Source organism: Mastigoproctus giganteus, chromosome 8 (assembly GCF_048544385.1).
Source record: "Mastigoproctus giganteus isolate SK-2022 chromosome 8, ASM4854438v1, whole genome shotgun sequence".
In the NCBI taxonomy this organism is placed as follows: domain Eukaryota; kingdom Metazoa; phylum Arthropoda; class Arachnida; order Uropygi; family Thelyphonidae; genus Mastigoproctus; species Mastigoproctus giganteus.
Genome location: NC_143582.1, coordinates 211,392,100 through 211,412,911, shown reverse-complemented (window position 1 = coordinate 211,412,911; position 20,812 = coordinate 211,392,100). Strand labels below are relative to the sequence as shown.

The 20,812-nt window shown below is 37.5% G+C and overlaps 1 protein-coding gene across 3 annotated transcripts in view; it reads right to left on the bottom strand.

Annotated features, from left to right (window-relative positions):
- Window positions 1-20,812, bottom strand: part of LOC150082242 (protein Obscurin-like) — an 865,351-nt gene that overhangs the window by 103,459 nt on the left and 741,080 nt on the right. For all 3 annotated transcript variants that reach the window (XM_090379203.1, XM_090379204.1, XM_090379205.1), the window contains 3 exons: window positions 19,785-20,005; window positions 8,228-8,372; window positions 932-1,127 (listed from right to left, as the gene is read on the bottom strand). In XM_090379203.1, coding sequence (XP_090235329.1) covers window positions 932-1,127; window positions 8,228-8,372; window positions 19,785-20,005 — 562 coding nt within the window. The remainder of the gene's footprint in view (window positions 1-931; window positions 1,128-8,227; window positions 8,373-19,784; window positions 20,006-20,812) is intronic.

Below are 20,812 nucleotides of genomic sequence, written 5' to 3'. Positions count from 1 at the left end.
AGTGTCTAATGGATTGTTGGAATAAGTTGCCTGCCCTGCAAGAATGGCTGAGGTGGAGAGTTTGGCAAAATTCAAGGAAGAAATGGACAGGTACAGTTTAATGACATAAGTTTGCTTCTTTGCAGCAATATGATATTTCAACACTAATATAACATCAAGTAATTACAAAAACCTAATGTAAATATATTGGGTAATTTCAAAACCCTAATTTAATCTGAATTTAAAAGCACATGATATTAGCTGATTTCAAGAAATTCCTGTATAGGACTATATATAACAAGTTTTTTTTTTTTGCAGTTTGCTATGGCTACCAAACAAAGGTGTAAGTTATTTCCATACTTCTGCTATATTTGCAGACATCATACAGGTCAGAAGCAGGTGAAGCATAACATTGTTGGTGGCATCAACTTCTGCAGTTCACATTAAGCCTATTTTGGAATGCATATAGGCAATCAAGAGAAGATGTGGACACCACATGTATGCTGCAGTAGCTGCAGTCAACATTAAAGGGATGGTATCATGGTAGTTGTAACTTTTACTATACCTCGAATATGGAGAAAGTCCAGAACCCATTGACTGCTACTTTTGTATGGTAGATATATCTAAGTTTAAAGAGTCTGCGGATTGAAAAGCTGTACTGATTCTTTCTTGGAGCTAACTTTTGTGCCATACAGGTTTTGCGTTTGTCCTCTTTCTATCACTATTACAAAGAAACAATGACTTTAATTTACAACTTTTTCATAGATATATTATATTAAAATGAGCATCAAAGAATCCAGATAATTCATAGTGAAAAAGGTAGCCAGGTTAGCCCAAAGGGATCCTAAAGAACCGAAATATGTGATCTCAAGATGAGAAAAAGAACTGAAGAGCAATTGAAATTACAAGACAAGGCAGCAAAAGGTTCTGATAAACTAAGAGATATAATTACCTATTTCTAGTTCACGTGGACCTTTATCCTTCCAAACTTCTTTTTTAAGTAGTTCCATTTGTTCATGAGCATATCCCATGGTCCCAGTTTCGTGGTGCAAACGCATTGGAATGGTTCTTGTGGATAGACCTTTTCTTTCATCATCAATTTCTTCATCCATTATATCCACAAACTTCCTTCGCTCTTTTATTACTAACTGTAAAAATAATATGAATTGCACTTTAAGCTCATTTGCTTGGTTCATCAAGAACACAACAGATTATTTATCAAATATAATTTTTTAAAAGCTATTATATGGGATATAAATACTAACTGAGAATGAAAACACAATTAAACAAAACACATAAATTATATTATCAAGAAGTAGATCAGCATGAAATAACTTGTAAAAAAGGATGTTAAGTTGATAAAAGTAATGTCACCTGTCAGAAGAAATAGCACTGATATTAGTGTTAGTAGAGGTAAATGATGCAAGAAAGCAAGCTTATACAGCATCAGTCAAAAATAAAGGAAAACCTTCCCATTTCACCTATCAATTCATTTCTAATGCTTGTCTAGTTCTGCCTTGAATTTATTTAAGCTATCGACTTCCACAACGACAGATGGAAGTTTGTTCCAGCACTCAACTACTTGATGGCTAAAGGCAAATTTCCACACATCTATTCGACAACTGTTTTTCTTCAATTTCAGTTTATGCCCCTCAGGTTTGTAAACTGAGCAAGAGTAAGAATCCTATCAGCATTGGGCCTGCTCAATCCATTCAAGGCTTTATACACCTCAATCAGATCGCCTTGCAGGTGCCTTGTCTCAAGATGCAATTTGCAGAACTTAAGCCTTTCTTCATAAGAGCACCCCTTTGTTCCACTCACCAGTCTTGTTGCCCTTCTCTGTACTCATTCTAGCAACTGTCGATCCTTCCTAAAATGGGGTTTCCAGACCTGTATGCAGTACTCAAGGCGTGGCCTGACCATTGCCTTATACAAGGGAATAATCACCTCCTTATCCCTGCTTGCAAAAGTCCTGTATACCATTGACAAAATCTAATGACCTACTCTGGCAGCCTGCCTGCACTACTCAGAAAACTTCATATCTGACTACACAATTACCTCCAGGTCTCTTTCATTCTCCACTACCCTGAGTGTAACACCACCCAGTTGGTATGTTGTTCTGGGGTTACTGCTACTCATATGCAGTATTTTGCATTTGTCAATTTTAAACTTCAGTTGGCACTTCTCAGCCCATCTGCCCAACTTCTCCAGATCCCGTTGCAGCAGCATACTGTTATTAACAACCCTGCCAACCTTTGTATCATCTGCAAATTTTGACATTAAGCTTGATAGAACTTCATCAATATCATTGATAAATATACAAAATAACAATGGTCCCAACACCGAACCCTGGGAGACACCACTAATAACATTAGTCCACGAAGAGCTGTGCCCATTGATTATCAGTCTCTGTCTTCTCCCACTCAACAATCCTTTTATCCATTGTAGCAACCTGCCATTAAATGCCATACTACTCCAATATGTACAGCAGTCTTCCATGTGCAACAGTATCAAAAGTTTTCCTCAAATCCAAGTATATGATATCGAAATTATTTTTTTGCATCCAGTTCCCTTGTGACCATCATAGTATCCAATCAAATTGGTCAGACAAGACTTCCCCTTAACAAACCCATGCTGTCTGAATTATTACTGCAGTCGTGTCTAGATGATTCTGCAATGCTTGTTTAACCAGTCACTTCATATTTTCCCTGGGACAGAAGTCAAACTAACAGGTCTGTAATTACTCGTGTCATCCTTTGTGAACTGGAGATACATTTGCACTTCTCCAGTCCGTGGGGACTTCCTCTGAGTCCAAGGATGCTCTCATAATTATGGCTAAGGTTTTGCTTACTTCCTTTGCCACCTCCTTTAATATAACTGGATAAATCCCTTCCACCCCAGGTGCCTTTCTTATATTTAACTTCAGCAATTTCTCCTCCACTTTGCTTTCAATTATTGCAAAATCAATTAATTCCCTGTTAGAGTTTGATAAACATCTGGCCTCTAATCCTTGAATAACTCCTTATGTGTGGATGTGGATGCAAAATACTCATTTAGTTTGGCAGCTATCTGAGAATGATAATCTACACTCAAACTATTGATATCAAGTGGATCAATCTGATTCATCCCCTTCCTTCTAGAGTTTACATAAGTAAAGAACTCTGTGCTATTTTTCTTTGCATACTTTGGCAAAGATTTCTCATAATCTGCCTTTGCTTGCCTAAACTCCTTTGTGACTTGCTTACAGACTAGCTTATATCTACCATAGGCTTCTGTGTCACCTGATAATTTATATGTATCCCATGCATTTTTCTTCTCTGCCACGAGTCTCATTAGTTCATCTGACATCCATTTGGGCCTACACCTAGAACAGTATATCTTAGTTGGAACAAAAAGCCTAGTAGTTTCCCAGATTACTTCCTTGCATGCTTCCCATTTCGAATTTGCTGTTGGTAACATCATCAGTTGGTCCCATTGTATAAAATTTAAAAAAATCTCTGAGACCACTATAACCTTTACAAAAGCAAAAACAGTTCCCTTTACCCCTGATGGTAGATACATCTTTAAGTAAATCCCACATCAGTACACTTTGATCACTACCATCTAGTGTTTCTTTAACTGTAAATTCTTAATGCATGAATAATTACTGGTGATAATCAGATCAAGAGTGTTAATCCCTCTGGTTGTCTCTCGAACATGTTGCTGTAGAAAACAGTCATCCAATAAATCCACAAAAGCCTTGCTAGTGTGAGAGTAACCAACCCACAAGTTTCAGTCAATATCTGGGAAGTTAAAATCCCCCATTAGACACTCTGATTTACTGGCCCACTCTATTTCTCTGTATAATTGTTCATTGTACCCATCAGAGTGATTAGGCCTATAACAAACTCCTACCCTCATTTTTGTTTTCCCAGTGCTTATGTCACACCAAACTGACTCAACATTGCGCTGTCCATTTATGGCAACTAGATGCACTTCCTCAGATTTTATGTGTTTCTTAACTAAAAGCATAACCCCCTCCTCTCTTCCTATTCTCTCTATCCTTTCTGTACACATTGTACTCCCCAAACTCCAATTCTGCATTCCTAATATCTGTGACACCCTCTGATATTCCAACAATATCTGCCTTTGATGTCTTGACCAGCATTTTAAATTCATGAAATTTATTTACTATACTCCTAGCATTGGTGTACATGCAAGTATACATGCATCTGTTCTTACTTTTAGTTACTCTAACAGAGCCCGAGTATTTACTTGTTTCATGGCCCCCAGCAGTTCCTGAAATTCCTAGCAACTTGCTTTCTGGGCTGGTGCTCATTCCAATAAAAACAGTGTAAGAATCATTCTGCCTTTGCCTGCAGCTGTTGTTAATCTATTAGTCTGTGAATCCCCTCATGTTAGCAGTTTTCTGACCCACTTAACATTGCCTCAATAGAATCAGCAAATATTCTTGTGCCCTTTCTGTTCAAGTGTATCCCATCCCTGTAAAAGCAATCTCTCCTGTTAAGCACAGACCATGCTGAAAAAATTCTACCCCATAAACCTTGCAAAATCTCTCCAGGGCCGAATTGATTGACAAGGCTCTCATCATATATTCCCTCCTATCATGTCTGGGCAGGTTGCAGACACTTTCAAATTTAACCCTAACTCAACTTTTTTTCAACATTGACCTGTACTTGTTAAGTAAATCCACAGATCTCCTACACTTAATGTCATTAGTGCCAACATGTACAACAATATCACCTTTTGTGCCCTTAAAATATGATATCTGCTCTACAATGTCATCAACTTTATCCCCTGGCAGACATTACCTGGTCCTATTCCACCTATTCTTTTTGCTCAATATATTTCCCGTTTCCCTGACAATTGAGTCACTGACGATAACTAGCTCCTGTGGGACCAGTGCATTCTGCCCTGAAGATTACCGCTGTGTTGTCTGGTGCACAAGAGTGAGCTCTGGCATTGATTTGGGCAGCTGAGAGCTTGATGTGCCCCCATTTTAATTCCTTTGAGGGCATCTACCCGACTCTTCAAACTCTCATAGACACCCATCAGAACGCTAAGCAGGTGCCTAATTTCTTTGCATTATTTGCACCTATCACACACAAAGACATACTCCATGGCTAGATCATGTCCTGTTCTAGAGAGGTCCATGAACATGTCACATTTTGCACATTTTTTTAGATTGTGACGTGTTGGAGAATTGTCCCCTTCGGTTTTCCCCCAAACCACAGCACTTTTGCTACTTTGTGCACACTGCTTTGCTGCTCTAGTCTGGGGCATGATTTCTGTTTAAATACAATTTAATTAACAATCGAAATTAATAAGATTTATAAATTTAATTGATAAATTGCCAACTCTATACTAAGCTAACAGATTCCTATTACAGTGCTACATATTAGACTATCTAGTTTTACATTATACCTTGCTTTATGAAGTTCGAGATATACGTTACGCTATTCTGTATCAATCTAATATGCTAGAATGGTGGCAAATTCTGAACCAATGTAAACCAATGATGGCTAATGTTTCTGACAAGGTTCCCTTTCATCAATCACTTCAAAGAGTGACATGCAGATGGTGAAGATACACATTACTAGGAATGCATATTAATAAAAAAAACCATACAGAAATGGTGACGAGATTAAAAAAAAAAATTCTGAAATTTCTAAGAAAAGCATGGACCATCATTAGTTGAGCCTGAATAATACCTTTAATATGATTAAATGCACCATTAATGGGAAGCACACATACAGCACTGTATTAAAACAACTACATCATGTAGACACCTCGCTGTCATAAAAAAATGGAATGAAACAGAACTGAGGGCAGATAGAGTATAATTAGAGACATATGGTGGCATAGAAATTTAGGAAGTTCCTTTTCTTTTATTATTTATTTTATTTAATTTTTTTATAATTATTATTTTACTATTTTTTTTTTTTTTTTTGCCTGGTGTAGCATATGCCTTAGGCTTACTTGCACCATATCCATTACTAATACTCTCTAGACAGTGCTAAGAAAAATCCTAGCCATAATGCAAACAGCCCATGGTGCTGCTGTTAAACAGTTGTTCATTTCATGTGCCTTTCCTTTTATAGTGCTCATTTATTGACTGCAATTGAATAGACATATATTTGTGTTAAGGCACAAAAATTATGGTTAATTTTGATGAAAGTTTGTGTTTCGGTAGCAAACATGTTAAAATGAAAAGCTTACCACTTTAAAACTTCCTTCATTAATTTATGTATCACTCCTATCATATTACTACTGAAACTGAGATAATTTCACTTTCATCTCTAGGATAAACAAGAACAGTTTATACACAGCCAAATTCTCTTCAGTAGATAGGTTTATTTTTGTCATCAACGTTAAATGCATTTAGTTTTTAGATCTTTGAACGCACGCACGCACGCGCACACACACACACACACACACACACACACACACACACACACACACACACACACACACACACACACACACACACACACACACACACACAAATAATTGTGATGTTAAGTATTATGACAATAACATGTACAGGAGACTGAGTAAGTTGAAGAGACTACTAAGGTAGATATGAGAAATTAGTAAACAGCTTTAGAAATGATTCCACTGATTCCTTTTTAGGATACCTATTTATTGAACTGATGAAAATGCTTTTGAAAAAGGTTCAGTTCGGCTTCAAGACTGACATTCAAAACTGTTATAGTAACTGAGGAAAGATATGTCAGGATATTGTCAGTATTATTTTGCTTTTGTTTGAATTAGGTGAATGAAGTGTCTGAAAGAACTATATTCCAACAAGATGGAGAACCACCTCATTTCCTTTGAAGTGCAGCTTTTGTCTTCTCAAGAATACATTCTGCAATAATCTCACTGGCTGGACTCAGGGAAATTGAGAGATATAATTTTCCAGACTAGACATAGACATGTTATATACAAAAACACATGTAGAAAGGGCAAATACCAGAAAAATCTGAGATAGTAAAGCATGTCTATGAGATCCATGCTTTTAATATAAAAAATTTTGAAATTATTAATGGGGGAGAAGGGATCAAGTTAAAAGTTAAATCTATGTATATATAAAAAATGTAAAGATAAGAGAATAAACAGAGAAGGGATACAGATACATTGGATGCATCTATTCAGCAACAGAATACAAAATTTACAATAAAAATAATTTTCTTCTCCATTTTTCCCATTTTTTTTTTTTTTAAACTCAAGGTTTAAAATCAATGTTATTTCTCTTACAATTATGTTTAAAATCATAATCACAAGAGAATTGATCCTTCAATGGGTAAGATAAGTTAATGAGTCTCTCTGATTGACCAAATGGAAGTTATCTGCTCTCTCATAATGTTACTTCTCTTCATTCACTTGACTAGACATCCTGACTGTTGAGCATAATGCATGTGACCAAAAGATTAGTACAGGTTCTAGAACATGATGCTGTTTATGAAGGTAATTACCATGGTGTTAGTGTGGTTTAAATTGTAACCATCCTGTTATGGATACTTTGCTTCCAAAAAGATCTTGCAATATTTTGTATTCTCTTAAGATAATTAATAAACATCATTTTTTATAATATAAAAGTTCATTACAAGAAGTTGTTTAATTTTTGCTCCATACTTTTCAAATCACTGACATTTTCTCATAAAATACAAGCTTTGCTAAGTATATTTGATGCTCAGACTGGAAATAAACTGGAAATGACTACTGGAATGTTATATAATAAACTGAACTGAAAATAACAACTACTGGAATGCTATAAAATAAACTGGAAATAACGATTACTGGAGTGCTATAATATAAAACTATTAGTTTTAAAATTAAACTGCCTAAATGTGTAAATCTTGGCTGAGGAACTAATAAATATTTCAGTTGTGACCATTAGTTATATCCAATATATCTTCACTGTATTGACTAGTTGTGGATATTTTCTAATATAAACACTATAAACTCTAAATCACTTTCCTGTGATTTAGAGTTTATAGCCTTTCTTTGATTCTTCTTCAATTTTTCAAGTCAAACCAGGTATCAAGTGCAAGGTATATATTTTCTATTAAAAATAAAATCTAAATCCAATATAATTTAGTCATTAGAGATTATTAAAAATATCTGTATGCACATTTTCATAGGCATAAACACAAATTCAATACGTTTTACAAAAAAAAAAAAAAAAAAAAAAAAAAAGAAAGAAAGAAAGAAAGAAAGAAGGGGGAAAAATAAAATAAACATTTACTGTACTGTCTCCCCAATGTTTATCCCTGAGATTTGCTGCTAAACTTGGGCTAGTCCTGGCTCCAACACGCAAATACTGTCGAATTCGAAGAGGAAAGTCTGGATCTCTATGTTGAAGTAAGTAAGTATCAGGTCCACATTGATAGCTAAAAGAAAAAAAAAAAAACATTTACTGTAAGAAAATTTTCTGTATAATCATTGCCCTTCCTATTTTCATATTGAAAAACAATGCAAAACATGCAATGAATATGTATTAACTATTATTAAGCATTTATTAAGTAATTACTTTTGGTAAAATGTATTTGTAAAATTGGAAAAATATATTGTATATATTTATGTACATGTACATAAAATTATTTTTAAAATAAAAATATAAAAATTCAGTAGAAAACTGATACTGCAGCAATGTTATATTGATGAAATTACTAACTGCTCAATAAATAGTTATGCATACCACACCAAAATGTTTATGGCTATTTTTAATTTTAGATGAACAGTTGTTCTATGAACTATAAATGCTTTGAAGTCATGAAACACTCTCCTGCAAATGGACTGGTTTATGAATTCTTATTTTATTTTTTTTTGGTTTTTAGGAGCATTAGCAACTAAGGCCATATTGCTCCGGGAATATGCGGTGGTCATTCCCTGACCTTTCCGCATCCTCCGTATTTGGTGGTGACGGGCTCGAACCCCGGTCTAATCAAGAAGCGTGTGCTACGCACTGCTGCTCCTTCCCACCTGGCTACGGAGGCGCCATTTATGAATTCACTTGTCTATAGCTGATCCTGATTTATATTGTTGAAAGGGCTATTCTGTTTGGATACAATAGTGCTCAGTCATTAATGAGTTCAGTTTTCATTTTTACAATTAATCATTTATGGTTGTTCTCCACCCATATCTTTAAAGCAATTAAGTAACAGTTTAGTAAGCAAATAGTAATTTGTAGTGAGTATATCATAATAGTAACTGCAGTGTTTTAAACAGTAGTAAATAAGTGGTTCAGAGGTCCTAATTATATAGGTTAGCATATTTTTGTATTTAGCTAAGCATTTAGAATGTCAGTTATTTAGAAAAATAATACCATGGTATGGACAGCATAGCATAATTTGGGAATAGCACAATGTTATTATACTCTTATCTCCTGGTTTATGCAGTAATTTTAAATTAAATTTAGACTAGAATCATGCCTCAAACAAGAAGAGCAAAGCAAAAAGCTCAAAGTAGCAAGACTGCAGTGACTTGAGAAAGCATTAGCATTAGTAGAGTCATATGGTGCAAGAAGGAAAGCTTATGCAGCATCAGCCAAAAAAAACCCTCCCATTTCACCTTTCCATTCATTCCAAATGCCTGTCCAGCTAAGCCTTAAATTCATTTAGGCTATCAACTTCCACAACAAAAGATGGAAGTCTGTTCCACCAATCAACTATCCACTGGCTAAAGGCAAATTTCAGCACATCTATTCTATAACTGTCTTCCTCAATTTGAATCTGTGCCCCCTCAGGTTCTTAATCTGAGCAAGAGGAAGAATCCCATCAGCATTCAGCTTCAACCCATTCAAGGCCTTATACACCTCAATCAGATCACCTCGCAGGTGCCTACTCTCCAGGCGAACCATCAATGGCAATTCTCTTGCAATTAGAGCTACACTCAGTGTGTTAGCCATTGCCTTTTTGAGGAGTTATCTGTAGTGGGTCATGATATGGCCAAAGGACTGTCTTTGTGTGCTTTTGTTGCAGACAGTATGAGGAAATTGAGAACCAATTCAGCATTCTGATGAGTTTATATGAGGGATTGAGGAACAGGGTTGCTGCCCTAGAAGAAATTATAATGAGGGTCTTATCAAGTACTCAACCATTACACAATGCTGAAGACTACACTCATACATCACACAATAGAACAAAATCCTCCATGGCAGAAGGCACTAATCCCAAAGAAAACAGCTATTATCGGCAACACTGTCTGCCAGGGATTACAGTTGATAGCAGAGAACAAAAGATGATATTGTTGTACATGTTGATACTAATAAATAGGATATCTGAGGATTTACTTCGCAAATACAGGGCAATATTAAAAAAAGCAAGTTAGGATTAAATTTGAAAGTGTCTGTAATTCTGCCTAGACATGATATGAGGGATCAATTTGGCCCCTGAGAAATTTTGCAAGGCTCACAAAGAGGAATTTTTCTAATCATGCTTATAAACATGAGAGACAATTTTTACAGGGATGGGGACACACTCAAACAGAAGGGATGTAAGAATATTTGCTAATGGTGTCATGGCAGTGTTAGGTAGGTCAGAAAATGGGGTGGATACACACACTGACATATTTTAACCTGGGGTGGATACACACACTGCCAGATTTTAACTTGGAGTGGATACACACACTGACAGATTTAACAGCAGCCTAGAAAGTAAGGTGTTGGCAATTACAAATCTTCTGGAGGTACTCGTGGAACATTGTGGGCTGTATTAGCCTTATTAAGAGTAAAATAGAAAGGACAGACAGGGGAGGAGGGGTTATGCTATTAGTTAAGAAACACATAAAAGCCAAGGAAGTGAAGCCAGTCGACATCGATGGACAGGGCAGTGTCGAGTCAGTTTGGTGTGATATAAGCATAGGGAAATCAAAATTGAGAGTAGGAGTGTGCTATAGGCCTAATGACTCTGATGAGAATAATAAGATACTGTACAGGGAAATAGAATGGGCCAGTAAATCAGAGAGTCTTATAATGGAGGATTTTAATTTCCCAGATATTGACTGGAATTTGTGAGTTGGTCACTAGCAAGGCTTTTGTGGATTTATTGGATGATTGTTTTCTACATCAGCATGTTCGGGAGGCAACTAGGGGGAGCAATACCTGTGACCTGTGAGCTTAACTTCTGTTCCAGGAAAATTAATGGAGGCACTGGTTAAAGAAGCACTGCAGGATCATTTAGACAAGACTTCAGTTATAGCTCAGACACAGCATGGTTTTGTTAAGGGGAAGTCTTGCCTGACCAACTTGATTGGATACTATGATGCAGTCACAAAAGAACTGGATGCAGGGAATAACTTTGATATTATATACTTGGATCTTAGAAAGGCTTTTGATACTGTTGCACATGGAAGACTGCTACACAAATTGGAGCAGTGTGACATTGGAGGCAAATTGCTGCTATGGATAAAGGGGTGGTTGAGGGGGAGAAGACAGAGAGTGGTAATCAATGGACACTGCTCATCGTGGACTGATGTTATTAGTGGAGTCCCTCAGGGCTCAGTGTTGGGTCCATTATTGTTTTCTGTATTTATAAATGATATTGATGATGGTATATCGGGCTTAATGTCCAAGTTTGCAGACGATACAAAGGTTGGCAGGGTTGTCAAGGACACTACTGACACCATGCTGCTGCAACAGGATCTGGAAAGGTTGAGCAGATGGGCTGAGAGGTGGCAAATGAAGTTTAACATTGACAAATGTAAAGTACTACACATGGGAAACAGCAACCCCAGAGCAACGTATCAACTCTGTGGTACAACACTGACAAGTATTCAAGTATTTGTGTTTGTTAGGTGGGATCCAGGGTTTCCCCTATACACCGCAGTGTACTCTAAAAGCATATCGCTGAGCCGGCAGGAAAAAAAAAAAAAAAAAACTTTTCAAGGAAAGAACAACTAATAAAATGTTTGAACCCGTTACTGTGTGTAAGTGTGTGTTCTGTTGTATGTTGTGTGCCGGCTCCTGGCATTTCGCAGTCTGGGGGCAGAAGCAATTTCCTTCTACCCCCAGACTCCCGTCCCTAGCCACGTGGAGGCAGCTAGGAACTACTATACTTCATACTGATGCAAAACATCAAGAATAAATGGGAAGGACTTAGTAGGAAAATAGTTAGAAGAAAGAAACGGAAGAAACAGGTTAGAAAAGGAAACAGAAGAGGAAAAAAGAATTTCCTCAACACTAGTGGCAAATAATTAAAAACATTTCAACAAATATTGCTTTAAAACTCTTACTATTACAAAATATTATTTATATTTTGTTATATAAAATCTTCCAATTGAAAGCAAAAATAAGTAAGTATATTCAACTACAGTTAAGTTAAATTTGATTCAATAACACCAATTAACTCATTACGACAAAATTCAGCAACTATTGGAACAACACTTAAGTAAATAATTACATTTACCATTTAACTTAATGAATCAGCCACCAGCCCGAATGGGGCTGAAATTTACAAAATCTCAATTTCTGAGAAGAGATATACATATATATACAAAACTAGAAAACAAACACAGAACAGACTCAGAAGCCCAAAAACAAAACCAGGTAATAACTGTAAGTTACAATATAATACAAAAGTTCTAGAAAAGTTAAAACTTTGTTACATATTTACATTTAACTACGAGCTAAGACATCTCATTTACAACACAAGTACAAGAAGAAAGGTAAAAAGGTAAAGTGCAGCCATTATCAACCCACTGCAGGATGGAAGCCTCCTCAACAATTCATGCTGAGGGAAATGGACCATAATCTGCCACGCTGGTCCAGTGCGGGTTGGCAGATCGACCGTATTCAGCAGTCAGGGGCTTGAACCCCGGTCTACTCAAAGAGCGCGTGCTACTGCACTCCCGCTCCTGACGATTCGGCTACTGAGGCCCAAGAAGAAAGACTCCACCCCAACCAGGGCAAAACAAAAACTGTGCATTATTATACCTAAAACACAAGAGTTAGATTCCTAATGGTGTCGATGTTAGCTAAGAACTATCTGACATTAAGATTTTTCGACGTTTGAAAACCTTATCCGCAAAAGTTGAAAAAGCCCCAAACAATTCCAAAGAGGAAACCAAAAGAGGAAACTCAGAAACATCAAACACGTTTGTTATTAATTGAAAAGGAAGCCGTAAATCAACATATAAAGGACAGTCTAATATTATGTGTGGAACTGTTTCCAATTCACCACACAAACAGTTTGGAGAGTTAGCAAGACCGAAATGAAAAAGCTTAAAATTAATGCTACCGTGCCCAGAAAGAAGAAAGGTGAGATATAGACCTGCCGTAAACCAGGGAAAGTTATCCCTAGTAAAAATTTCTACTGTAGGTTTAAAACTATAAGTTACTCTTCCTTTTGTATTAAGATTCCAATCCTGTTGCCAGGAATCTTTAAAGAGTGCTGTCAACCTTTTACATTCCTCCTTATAGGTAAGATCCAAATTGTTAGAATACTGGTTCAATTGGACAAGAATACCTCGACTTTTATGGAACATAAGAAAATTTTGAATAACCTCATATTGAATTGGTAATTTCCCAGTTAAAACTAACAGGGCTGGGGTAGAAATGGTTCTGCAAGCACGTGATGTTGCTAAAAGGAAAAAACGTTGCGCTTGTATAAGATACTTTGCAACCACAGTTGTAGTACATTTACGGCCCCAAGCACCAGCAGCATAGACAATAATCGGGATAAAGATGCATCTGTAATAAGTTCGAAGCACACTGGATTTTAAACCAGAAGTACATCTTGCTATATGAAGTATTTCGCCAGTGAGGATTTTAATTTTCTTTAGCAAGTATTTCGCATGCTGGACGAAATTGAGCTTATTATCCAGCATGACTCCTAAATATTTGAAAGAAGTTACAAGGCCAATAGAATTATCATTAAGTTTTACGGTTGGTGGTCTGTTAACAGCTAGCCGCCCCTTCAACAGCATCTGTTTGTCTTTGAGACTGAGACCTCGAGCTTATGCAGTTGGCACCAGCAGTCAAGATCAAGGAGTGCCTCATTGGCACGTTCCTCCAATTCCAACCTGGAATTACCAAGGATGAGAACGACCAAATCATCGGCGTAAGCAACTTTATGTGTATATGGTAGATTTTGAGTGAGCCGCCCATCCAGAACAACGGACCAACAAATTGGTCCCAGAACAGAGCCCTGGGGGCAGCCACGAGTAACCTGTCTCTTTACAACTTCAAAGCCAGAGGAGACAACAATGTTACGGTTTGAGAAATAATTTGATATTAACCTGTATAAAGGAATGGAAACCTCGGCCTCCCGAAACCTCGCAAGGACACTTTGCCACCATAAGGTGTCAAAGGCCCCCTTGAAGTCTACAAAGAGACCAAGGACATATTTGCTATTAGAGGCAGCTGTCAAATCAAGGGTGGCATTAATGGCATCCACCGTTGAGTACCCTTTCCGAAAGCCAAATTGATTACGTGCCGAAAGAGAATGATTGTTATAATAAATCTGAAAACGAAGTGAGATTAATTTTTCTAGTACTTTGCTTAAAGCAGGAAGTAAAGCAATAGGCCTATATGAAGTAACCAAATTTGCCGGTTTGTCTTGATGTTTTAATAATATTTTCAAATTTGCTACCTTCCAAGAATCAGGAAAACAACCACCAGCCAAACAAGAATTCAATAAGTCACTAATGCAAGTCGGGCAAAGCTTCCAGATTCGCTTCAGTATGGACACCTCCATCAAGTCCAGACCGGGACATTTGCCCGAATTAAGTGAACTGATGGAGTTGTCGATTTCAAAAATGGAAAAAGGTTCCTCAACACTTGAAGCAGAGTAACAAAGATGATTCAGTCTTAAGGAAGTCTGCAAAGGACTCTCAGGAACGGTGATATCATCCTTTATTATTTCTTGTAAAATGAGAGTGATGGATTCCTTCCAAGAAAGAGTTTCCATGAGATCTGGTTTTAGGATTGAAGAATGGATCAGACCAGGGTGAATCTTCTCAGTAACCAGTTTGAACACAAAACCCCAAGGGTCAGAATTTAAGTTTTTTGAAATTAGATCATCCCAAGCTTTTCTCTTACATTTATATATAGTATTGAAATAAGTTCTCCTTGATGTTTTATACTGTTCGTAAAAAGTCTGTATTTCCACCTGGGGTCTGTGTGAACGCTTAGCCCTTTGAAATTTTCGCCTTGCAGAGCTAAAAGCTTTTCTCAGGTTCGAAAGCTCAGACGTCCACCAAGGGACAGAAGAAGGGGAACGAGAACATTTCTGCAATGTAGAGTCACAAACAAAAAAGAATAACTTCATAAATTCTTCAAGATGGGAATTAGTGTCCAGAGAATTCAGAAAAGCAATACAGGTAGGAGTAAAAGTATCCAAAAATTTTGCATCAAAAAGTGACCAATCTATATTAACTGTTCTATATCTGGGAAAATCAGCTGTGTGTCTGGAAGGGCCCAAGGAAACGTTAAATTTAATGTGGAATACAATGGCATTATGGTCACTACCGGACCACGTGGGCTGAACCGACCAAGAATGAATGTTACTGCCAAAGGCTCTGTTGGTAAGAGTTACATCAACACTGGACTGTCCGGAAGCAGAAACAAAAGTTGGAGGTGAATTCGGAATGTTCCAAACCGTTAAACCTTTAGAAATAATTAACTCCTCAAACAACTCACCCTTAAGATTTGGAGGAAAAGAAGACCAGAGCGACGAAGAAGAATTAGAATCTGTCATAATTAGTAGTTTTTAACCAGCTAAATGCGATAATACGTGGTCCAGATAGATTAAAAAAGGCTCAATTGGCTGTACATCTTGTGAACAACGCATGTACAATGATATAGCATAAAACTTTTCAAACGGACCCTCTATGCAGGCGCAGGCAGCAAAATTAGAACACAAGGTATTAATTTTAGTAACAACCAATGAGGGGTCAGCCACCACCAGGGCTGCCCAAACCATAGCTCTGGCATTCCCCCCAGTACCAATATGCTGTATATGAGAAGAGACTATTCGAAACGAAAAAGGAAAGCCTTTAACCAAACCCTTTACTGAATATAATTCTTGTAAACCCATAAACAAAATCTTTTTATCAATTACAATTTTTGCTAAGTCATTAGTAATCGAAGCTGACCTCTGACAATTGAGTTGTATAACTTTTAGCGAAGGTACAACACTGACAGTGGCAGAGAATGAAAGGGACTTGGGGGTGGTTGTGCAGGCAGATATGAAGTTCTCTGAGCAGTGCAGACGGGCTGCAAGAGTAGCTCATGGAGTATTGTCAATGATATACAGGAATTTTTCCAACAGGGATAAGGAGGTGATTATTCCATTGTATAAGGCGATGGTCAGGCCACACCTAGAGTACTGTATACAGGTCTGGAGGCCTCATTTCAAGAAGGATGTAGAGCTGCTGGAACGAGTACAGAGAAGGGCAACAAGATTAGTGAATGGAACAAAGGGGTGCTCTTACGAAGAAAGGCTTAAGTTTTGCAAATTACAGTGTCTGGAGACTAGGCACCAGCGAGGTGATCTGATAGAGGTGTATAAAGCCTTGAATGGTTTAAGCATGCTCAATGCTGATGGGATTCTTCCTCTAGTTCAGAAAAATCACCTGAGAGGGCATAAATTCAAATTGAGGAAAGACAGATGTAGGATAGACGTGCGGAAATTTGCCTTTAGCCAGCGGGTGGTTGGTTGGTGGAACAGACTTCCATCCCTTGTGGTGGAGGTTGATAGCCTAAATAAGTTTAAGGCTCAGCTGGACAGGTATTTTGAACGAACAGAGGGGTGAAGTGGAAGTGGTTTTTTTTTTTTTTTTTTTTTGGCTGATGCTGCATAGGCTTGCTTTCTTGCATCAAATGCCTCTACTAATGCTAATGCTAATACTCTTGATCTGATTATCAGTAGTGATTCTTCATGCATTAAGAATCTGCAGATAAAGGAACCACTAGGTGGCAGTGATCACAGTGTGCTGAAGTGGGATTTACTCAAGGAGGTAACTACCCTACCATCAGAGGTAAAGGGAAGGGTTTTTTCTTTTGTAAAGGTGACTATGATGGTCTGAGACAGTATTTAAATTCTATACAGTGGGACCAACTGATGATGTTACCAGCAGCAAATTCAAAATGGGAAGCATTCAAAGAACTAATCTTGGAAGCTACCAGGTTTTACATACCAACTAAGAAATATTGTTCAAGGTTCAGGCCTAAATGGATGTCAGATGAACTAATGTGACATATGGAAGAGAAGAAAAATGCATGGGATACATACAAATTAATGGGTGACATGGAAGCCTATGATAGATATAAGTTGGTCTGTAACCAAGTCACAAAGGAGATTAGGCAGGCAAAGGCAGATTATGAGAAATCCTTGGCAAAGGATGCAAAGAAAAACAGAAAAGACTTCTTTACTTATTTAAACTCAAGAAGGAAAGGGATGAATCAGATTGGTTCACTGGATATTGATGGTTCAACAGTTGAGGATCCTGCTCAGGTGGCTAGCAATCTGAACGCATATTTTGCATCTACATTCACACATGAGGAGTTATTCAGGAAGGGCACTGTCGTAGGGGAAGTTAACATTGGCAGTGAGCTAGATGATTTTGTAATAACAGAGGAAAGTGGACGAGAAATTGTTGAGGATAACCATAAAAAAGGCACCCGGGGTGGATGGGATCTATCCAGTTATATTAAAGGAGGCAGCAAAGGAAGTAAGCAAACCCTTAGCCAAAATTATGAGAGCTTCTTTGGACTCAGGGAAGGTACCCATAGACTGGAGATGTGCAAATGTAACCCCAATTCACAAAGGAGGATCAAAGGCTGACACAAGTAATTACAGACCTGTTAGTTTAACTTCTGTTCCAGTTAAATTAATGGAGGCACTGGTTAAAGAAGCACTGCAGGATCATCTAGACAAGAATTCAGTTATAGCTCAGACACAGCATGGTTTTGTTAAGGGAAGGTCTTGCCTGACCAATTTGATTGGATACTATGATGTAGTCACAAAAGAACTGGATGCAGGGAATAACTTTGATATTATATATTTGGATCTTAGAAAGGCTTTTGATAATGTTGCACATGGAAGACTGCTGCACATATTGGAGCAGTGTGGAATTGGAGGCAAATTGCTGCTATGGATAAAGGGATGGTTGAGTGGCAGAAGACAGAGAGTGGTAATTAATGGACACTGCTCATCGTGGACTAATGTTATTAGTGGAGTCCCTCAGGGTTCAGTGTTGGGTCCATTGTTGTTTTCTGTATTTATAAATAATATTGATGATGATATATCAAGCTTAATGTCCAAGTTTGCAGACGATACAAAGGTTGGCAGGGTTGTTAAGGAGGCTACTGATGCTATGCTGCTGCAACAGGATCTGGAAAGGTTGAGCAGATGGGCTGAGAAGTGGCAAATGAAGTTTAACATTGACAAATGTAAAGTACTACATATGGGAAACAGCAACCCCAGAGCAACGTATCAACTCTGTGGTACTACACTGACAGTGGTAGAGAATGGAAAGGACCTGGGGGTAATTGTGCAGGCAGATATGAAGTTCTCTGAGCAGTGCAGATGGGTTGCAAGAGTAGCTCATGGTGTCTTATCAATGATATACAGGAATTTTTCTAGCAGGGATAGGGAGGTGATTATTCCCTTGTGTAAGGCAATGGTCAGGCCGCACCTTGAGTACTGTATACAGGTCTGGAGGCCTCATTTCAAGAAGGATGTAGAGCTGCTGGAATGAGTACAGAGAAGGGCAACAAGGTTAGTGAACGGAACGAAGGGTTGCTCTTACGAAGAAAGGCTTAAGTTTTGCAAATTACAGTGTCTGGAGACTAGGCACCGGCGAGGTGATCTGATAGAGGTGTACAAAGCCTTGAATGGTTTGAGCATGCTCAATGCTGACGTGATACTGCCTCTTGCTCAGAATAATCACCTGAGAGGGCATAAATTAAAATTGAGGAAAGACAGATGTAGGATAGATGTGCGGAAATTTGCCTTTAGCCAGCGGGTAGTTGGTTGGTGGAAAAACTTCCATCCCTTGTTGTGGAAGTTGATAGCCTAAATAAATTTAAGGCTCAGCTGGACAGGTATTTCGAACAAACGGAGGGGTGAAGTGGAAGGGTTTTGTTTTCTTGCATCATATGCCTCTACTAATGCTAAGTACAGGTCAACATTGAAAAAAAGTGGCAAGTTAGGGTTAAATTTGAAAGTGTCTGCAATTCGGCCCAGACACAATAGGAGGAAATATACGATTAGAGCCTTGTCAATCAATTCAAAAATCCAGAGGTAGAAGTGGAAGAGCTGTTCAAGCTGGAGAAGCTGTTCAGATCCAATTGAACTTTGTCAACAGGAAAAGGTAGACAATGAAGGGGTAGAGAATGTGGAACAACAATTAATAGCTAAAATGTCAGCAACAAATAAGCAGTGAGATTAATTTCAGAAATGCTGAGATTGATTTGCTTACAGAAGTCTAATCAGAGAAAAGCATAAATTTTCAATTTTGCCTGTGCGTGCACAAGTCAATTTGCATTGTGCAGGCTGAGAAACCGGGAATAACTCCATGGGAACCTCTTTTCTCCACCTCAAATTGGATAACTACAGCCTCATTGAAGAGACATTTAGAAATTCCTCCAGGCACTGATGGGTCTCAAACCCAATCCTTTCCAAATTATGACAAATGGTGAAACTACTAAATTGTCTTGGGGGACCTTAACCGTTAATTTAGATCTATTAAAAGTATTACAAAACTGAAATTATATATAGAAGTTGCTTAAATAGTCTTTTGCATACATATATTTCATTTTAGAGAGGTAAATAACCAAATTTAAGCACTGGAAAACATACTTGCTTTCTGATGTGACATCAATGGGTTCTCTATAGATTTTTTGTTGGAATGTGACATCATCAAAAACTGAAGGCTTAACACTTGGTCGGTCCAGTTCAGGTTCAGGACTGCTTGGAGGAGTATATAATTCATCAGGTGGATAGATCATGCGACTTGGATGTGTGAAACAGGATTCCATTTTTCGGCGACGATAAAACCTCTTACATGAAGCATTAGCATGCTATAAAAATTCAAAGAATTTTATATGAAGCATTAAATTGAAAGAAATAAGAATTTGCAGATATACAGTTTATTCCAATTCTTATTATTTTAAATAACCCTCATAACTAGCCATGAATATTATGAATAGCATTAGCATAGGCACATGATGCAAGAAAGCAAGCTTATATAACATCTGCCAAAAAAAAAAAAAAAAACCCCTTATTTCACCCATCCACTCGCTCCAAATGTTTGTATAGTTCTGCCTTGAATCTATTTAAGCTATCAACTTCTACAATGACGGATGGAACAATGAACTTTCAATAAAGTTATTCCCCACATCATCATCATCACTAACACCTATACTACTTGTATAATGCACTATCTGAGAAACAGCTCATCCACACTTTAGATCTTTAACCTAAAATTTTAACTTTATTGATCCATAGCTGTGTTTCCTACTTGACAAGTCAAGTAGGGAACACAGGACACATTACTGCCTCTGCCCCAGTGAGGCCGATCTCTACTATCTACAGGAACTTCCCGACTTATGTAATACTTGACTTACAGAAATTCAACTTTACGTAAGTTTTTGCTGGCTGGTGCAAACTTAAAAAAATGTTGGAAACATATTTTGCATCCCATAGGAATAAATGGAGGTATCGTGAAAATATCGTAATGTGAACCCAATAACACATTGCTTTTTTATTTTTTTTTTGTAATTTGTTCCAAGTCCTTGGAAGTTGAAAATTTCGCTATATTACTAAGCTATTTATCTCTCTAAAATTTCATATTTATAATGGAACTTGCACTACATTTTCATCGTTAT